The 7,015-nt window shown below is 42.6% G+C and overlaps 1 protein-coding gene across 1 annotated transcript in view; it reads right to left on the bottom strand.

The window, feature by feature from the left end:
- The window catches only part of MINPP1 (multiple inositol-polyphosphate phosphatase 1), a 20,673-nt gene extending 20,274 nt beyond the window's left edge, over nt 1-399 (bottom strand). The window contains exon 1 of the mRNA XM_009332776.1: nt 362-399. Within this exon, the coding sequence (XP_009331051.1) occupies nt 362-399 (38 nt within the window). The remainder of the gene's footprint in view (nt 1-361) is intronic.
- Nucleotides 400-7,015: the final 6,616 nt, after the last annotated feature.

Below are 7,015 nucleotides of genomic sequence, written 5' to 3'. Positions count from 1 at the left end.
TCCCCTCAGCTGGGGCTATCTCACACCGGCTGGTGCATTGGGTGAGCAAAACTAAGAAGGGGCTTTCGAGGGTGCTTTTGGCTCTTTTTGCCCAAAAGCTGTTGAATTCCACTCAAAAGTACAGGTAGCATTGCTGGGGGACTGTGGGTTGCTGCTGCGGGGGATGGCACTGCAAGTCAAGGGCAGTGCGGGGCATCAGGGTTTTTTAACATGGCTTATATGTTCCCAGCAGGAGCAGGTTCAGGTGGAAATACGCAGCTGTGGAAAAGTCAAATGAGTGGGAGCACGAAGTTTGCAGCCAGGGATGCTTCCAGTCAGGAGCGGTGTCTGGAGAGCCACCAGTACTGGTTATAACCCTCACATCCCGCTGGCATCGCTGGTGGCATGGCATGACGGCATTGTAATGACCTATCCAGAAAAGCTTAGAAAGGCTTAGAAAAGCAAAGAATAAAAAGAGGCATGCTGTGGAAAAGCCTGAGCGCGCTGGTGACGTGTTGGGTTATAAAACAGCTTGGGCAAAAGCATAAGCAAAACATCCCCTGTGCTGATGATAACGCGTTTTCAAAAAAACACTAGCTACTAAATAGGTATTAGCTTGTAGCTAAGGAAACTGTGTTATTTGTAGGAGAAGCAAGGCTTGAGGTTAGCAAAAACATCTCAAGTCTCAGGAAAAGGGCTTAGCTTTTGGCCCACAGCACATCCTGGGGAGACCTATGTTTTATACACAGAAAGAGCAGGTACTTTACTCTCTGCCTACAGTCAGACTGTTGTTCACACAGTTGAGAATTTTCACTGAAAATTCACTGGTATGTTTAGTCAGCTAGTGAAATGCTGTTGGAAGGTATGTATCATCCATCTCACCTGTCTCCGACCTCATCAATAACCAAAACAAAGTGTTAGTGCAACGATATGCAAAGGCTGAAACAGTTAGGACAGGCAAAGCCTTTAAAGCTGAGAGAGAAAGGGGACAGTATAGGAGTAAGTAAGTGTTTTAAAGTTTCTGGGTGAAGTTATGGGCTCTCTGTGTTAAACCAGAGTGGTGTGACTTAGCTGTCTCACAGTGATATTGTGCAGGGCTACTTGCCATGTTTCCTGGTGGCTTTGGGAAAGGAAATGGTACAGTATGCAAAGTAAATTATCTTGTTGAAGGCTTTGGCTCAACCTTCTGTACTGTGAAAGGTTACTTCTTACCAAGCACAATCGAGACTTTTAGGGTATATAGCAAAAATTGTTGACAGCAAGGATTTTGTTCTGTATGTTTCACAGAGATGCAACTAATAAGGGGTTGGATTTGTGATCTCTTAATACATAAGAGCAAGTATGTCAGCTGTCAACAAATTAATCTCACTTGAGAGGTAATGCACTCAGTTGTTCTGTTGGGGCTTCTGTTTCAGCTGCATCTTGGTCGCAGCGCAAAGTACTTCATTGTTTCTGTCACAGTTTGTGGCCTGTTCGTCTGAGCCTTGCACACAGCATGCTGCTTTTCCTGCGCTGGGATCTCGAGGCAGTTGTAGGTAAGTACCAAACAAGTACAGTGCTGAGAGGCACACAGGTTTGGCACTCATAACCTAAGTTAAATTTCTGTCTCCTCTTTAGAGATCAGAAGTATTCGAAATGGTAACTTCAGGAAAGAGGAGCAAAGTCTGATTCTCTATCAGGACACAAAAGATCATTTTGAGCAAACACATACAAAACTAACAGTATGTTTCCAGTTCCGCACAGGATATGACCAGTTCCTAGGCTTGTATTTCCCATTTAAAATATTCCAAGGAGTGTTTTCATGCACAAAGTGATTTTACACCGGTATTCTTCATACCAGTTTCTATTATTGCATGTATCACCAAGACCCTACTGCTGCCTTTAAGCCATGCTAAAGGATCTGAAAGAAGGGGGAACAAACCCATGGTGATTCAGAAGATGATCTCCCCAGTGGAGAGGTGGAACACCCACTGTGCCTTATTTTAATTGCTAGCACATTAAGCAGATAAACAAACTCTTAATGATTGCATATGCATTTCACTGGTCATGGAGCTGTGCTGGAAAGGGCTCAGGTTAAACACGGAAAACACAAGTTTGTGCAAGAAGGTGAGGCTAATAACTAGTTATTATTTTAAAAAAAGGACACTGTCTACTGTAAAACAGTGACAATCCAAGATCAGTGAGACAAAAGTGTTTTGATCATTTGTCTAGTACAGCTCTTTTAGATGTAAATGGTTCCTCAAAAATGATTCCTGGGAGCTTTCTAATTTTACAAGGCTGGACTAAATTTATAAGTAAGCATTTCAAGACAAGTGCAGAGAAGTAATTTGGATTTCAGTTTGAAAAGAGGTCCAGAGGGGAAAAAATGCAAATGTTCCATCATCATTTCATATGATCTTCTTTAGTTTGTATTAGGCATACCTAACCACAAGTCATTTCTAGCATGTCATCTTCTATAACAAAATCAGCATGAAACTACCTACAGTGCAGTTTTCAGAAAATACTGTCTTACGTTGTTTTGAAACCTATTGAGAGTATTTTATAAAATACCAAGAAAAATATAAATTCCATCTTCTCTATAATTATTCACTGTAATGAATCTGTAATTGGTTTTAGTAGGAAAATGACTTTGCATATTACAGCAGTGTGATATGAGCTTATGTGTGTGAGGGAGAAAAAGAGAACTCACAGTTTTTTGTGAGAGATTGTAAATCTTCAGATTTTAAAAATGTGAATTTAAAAGGTAATTAAATGAAAACTGATTTGTGATAGCAGTTTCCATTCCAGAAAGGGAATTCTATGTCCTGAATTGTCAAGACAGTTACCCCCTACTTGCTCCTATCAAATCACATTAAATTGTCACATCCTATCATGCCACATTAAATTGTTCAGTTATGTACTTTGAATGGCTTTCACAGGATTTTTTCTATATATATATTAGGACAGGGAAAAATCATTCTATGAAGAGTCACCTCTAATTATTTCCCCTTCTTAGTATGTTTTTGAAAGCATTAAGAGAAAGACCTGCTTTTACAACATGTTTTGTATTTGATGAAGTCTGAGTCCATAGAGGCCTTTGTGGCCTCTGGTCACATAGGAAATTTTTGAGTGCTGCTGTGTGCTGAAAATGTTGCATTATTCGAATGGTTGCACATGAAGCTGGGCTCTTTTCAGAACTGCTGTGCAGAGCGTTTGTCACCTTCAGAAATAAAGACAGACCAGATGACTCGGATGCCTAGCGCCTACGCAGTGTAAGTTGAGGTATGTGAATATTGTTGCTCAGATAGCTCCACGATGTGTCAGAGACAAACAGGCCAAGTGAGTTGGAAATTGGTTAGGTACCAACCTGCCTCATGCCACTTAGTCAAGTGCAGCCTCTGGGTGCTGAAAATACTGCTTTTCCTCCTCCAAAGCTTTTCCTCACACAGAGCATTATCTTCTCTCTGGAGAACAGTTCCAGTTCATACCCCGAAACTCTGACAAAACACTTACATAGCAGCCAAGTTGCCATTTTCACCCTCCACAAGTATTGCAATGTCCTTTTTTGGTCCTTGTGTCTTTTTTATGTTTAAAATCAGAAGCCAAAAAAAATTACAAACATGCCTGCTTCAAATGCAACTGTATCAAATTGTTCTCTCTTTTGTTCTCCTTTATCTTTTTCGTTTCTTTCTGTCTTCAAGTATGGTGATGCTGGGGGTGGTTAATTCGTAAGTCACATTTCCATTCACTAGCATTTTTTTGTTCTCTTACAGTACAGTCAAATCAGTTTCAAAGAACTGTCCTGAATGTTTCCTTATTTCTGATTCTTCTATGGATTTTCCTTAGAGGTGCATCAATTTCCAAACCAAGCTATATTCAAAATGCAACTGAGAAAGTTAATGTACTAACCTCTTCTGAAAACACCTTTTTTCTTATAAAGCCTTCCTGTTCCTCAGTGCTTTGATGGTCTATAATTACCATTAATGGGAATATATTTCTTTAGCAGTCAAAGGGCAGAGAAAACATTTTACTATGTCCCCAGCTGAGTGTATGTTATTAGCTGTTCTTCTCAGGAGCGAAGAAACTGCTCCTGTTGCCAGTCTGAGCATTCAGATAGTTCAAATAGTACAGAATTCACTGCCTGCAGCTGTAAAAGTGAGGAACAGTTCTAGGTTTTGGCTCTCCATATAGCACTTTTAAAACCAATGATATTAATTACATGGTCCAGGGAGGAAAAAGTGTTGGCCTCTAATTTCGTGTTCTGCTTTCTTTCTCATGCAACCTGTCCTTTCGTTTTCTTTACTTTTAAGGAACAGATCTCCAAGCAAGGATCTTTTCCTGCTGTCTGCCAGCCATTCCTTATTATCTGATGGCCAGCCATGGCTTTAGGAGAAGAAATAAGAGAAGTTGTTGTCAGCCTTTGAGCTTCACAGTCCCAAAGTAACAGGAAAGTAAGAAACATGGGAGTGGTGCTATTCGGACACCCTGGCCTCACTGTTGGGTGTCATCTTCAGAATAAAGTTTGCATAGCTTCAGCAGAGGTAGCTCAGAGCAGAAAGCTATCCTTTATTCGTTTGGTGTTTAGTTATTTCTTTTCCATAAGTAAGTGAATTTCAACTTTTGAAGGCAAAAAGCAAACCCAACAAGATCCAAAGGCACTGCATGCACCAGACCACCCAATTCTATCTTATTCAACTGAATGAACCCCGCGACATGCTGTCGCCGGCTTTTGGCAGCAGTGGAGGGGCTGCAGGCTGGGGCTAGGCTCAGCCTAGCCAAGGCACAGACGGCAGCCCAGGTATGAAGATCTACATGAGATGTGTTACTGTTCTGACTCTTGGCCTGGGCAGGAGGCGTGGGGCAGGGTAGAGATGAGCTGATGGTGAGTTTGATCTGGCATAAAGAGTGTCAGAAAGATGAGGTGGTGTGGTGGAGACTCAGAGGAGGCGGAGGGTGTGGGCTTGGAGCAATTCAGTCTGCTTTTGGATCATGCCTTCACACTTGGAGATGATGCACCAGCACATTAGCTTTGGGAGTTTCTTGTGCACTCTGAAATGTCAATGATAACTGAGCTGCTCTTATTTCTCCCATGAGGAGGGTGACCCTCTTCCCTGTGAACTTCACTGGCTCACATGCAGCTGCTTGTGTTTGTGCTCAGTAAGCAAAGCTGAGTTTCTGCCACTGCTGGGCAAGATGGTGGCATCCAGAAACCCGGGCTGTTGATCCTCTGTCAGTTGGCATCACATCTCTGCTTTCTAGTGCTAAGCCATGTCAGCAGAGTGGGGCTCACTTTGGATGCATGTTTTTGTACCCTAGGTGCAAAATTGCTTTAATTTGGGGGCACTGCCAGATCCTTGCTGCTTCCTTTTGAAGCGTAGGCTCTTCAGAGGTACTTTCTGTTCTCCTGGGGAGTCCTTTGTCTTCTGTGCATGTGAGCAGGGAGCAGAAACACATTCGTCACTTATATGGAAAGCGATGGTGTTTTCTTTAGCTGATGCCACATTTTGGTTAGCAATCTGAGAACTGGAAAACAAATGATGCATGCACTGTAATTATTGCTTTCCACAGAAAGGGCTGGGTTCAGATCTCATCCATTCTATCCTAATGGAGAGAGAGGGACCATCTCCTAACACTTTTGGTTGCTATCTGACTTGCATGTCATCCCAGTTTGGGACTTGCAGCGTTGCAACTTGTCAACAGTTGTCAGTGGGAGATCTATGACTGGGCTGGTTGGCCTGGAGATCATCTTTCCAGTCCCTCCTTCCCATTGCGAAGGGTGGCTGCTTTAGAGCTGCTCAATGTGATCTCCCTGAGGTTGGGGTCAAAGTCTTTTCACAAGCTCCTTGGGCCTGCTTTTCCATCTGGCTAGTTTGTTTAAATAGCTTATAATTAGGGCAGAGCCACCCCCTGCTTGCTGACGGGAAACGCCATCCTTGACTTTGATTAACCCTGAGTATGACTACATCTCCATAACTGTGCTTAAATCTCTGTTCTTGTGGCCTTTCGCCACTTTGCTTTTTCAGTTAGCCATCCAGTGCTTGGGATATCGTTCCCATTTGGTCACGTATGGATAACACGGCGCTCTCAGAAACCCTGAGTGCTATAACATGCCTGGGATCACAGCCCAGGTCTCTCCCTTCTGGCATGATATTGTTTAAATGGCTTGATCAGCGTGGCTATGTTGTAATGAGGCTGTGCGTCATGTGGCTTGTTCTCCCAGAAGATACAGAACCTTTGGGGATCGTAAGTGGTTTGACCTCTTTGCAAGCAGAGTTTCTGGTCTTGCAGTGTGGCTTCACCCTGTGTGGGCAACTCCATCAGCATGACAACCCCATAATTATGTGGCTAGTCTTTCTGGAGCATGTCAAGCCCTTCCAGTTCTTGAGCAGCGTGATCCCATACAGAAAATACACTCAGGCTTGGAGTTTGAAAAACGCAGAGATAAATTCAGATACCCTCAAAATCAAGCCAAATTGGGTTTTCCAAGAGTAAAAATAAATAATAGTAGTTTCTTTTTCCACATAAGTAAGAGGGGGAGAGAATCTACCCAATGTGGCTCTGTGCTTTATATATGGTTGTATTTTCACCAAATAGAAGGCAGGAAAAAAGCTCAAAGATTGTAACATGCTCAAGGCAAGGGACTAGTTAGAATAGTGAATCATGAAAGAATTGGCAAGTGTAATAATTAATCCAGTGGCAACCTTTTTTTTTATGGTTCTGTCAGACTGGATTTGGGCTTGGATGGCCAAAAGGTCATCATAACGAAGGTTGCTAACAGCTCAAAGTTTGGCAGTGACCCAAGTACAGAGAACAACCAGTCAGAGATGGGCTGAAGTTTAACAGTGAAAAATTGTGCTCTTGTAGCAAACGACAGGGATTTCTACTGCAAACTCATCAGCTCAAAATAACAAAGCAAGAGAAAGGCTTGAAAAGACTGGCTGATCTCCAGGCAACTGTGAGCCATCCATGCGGCATGGCCACGTAACGGCAAATATGAGTTTAAGTCAGGTCAGAAGAGACATTATCAGTAGAGGTGGGGAAAGATTAATGCTCACCA

Source organism: Pygoscelis adeliae, unplaced genomic scaffold, assembly GCF_000699105.1.
Source record: "Pygoscelis adeliae isolate BGI_AS28 unplaced genomic scaffold, ASM69910v1 Scaffold139, whole genome shotgun sequence".
NCBI classification, from domain to species: domain Eukaryota; kingdom Metazoa; phylum Chordata; class Aves; order Sphenisciformes; family Spheniscidae; genus Pygoscelis; species Pygoscelis adeliae.
Note: the sequence above shows the minus strand (reverse complement) of the source record. Positions and strands in the feature narration are given on the sequence as shown.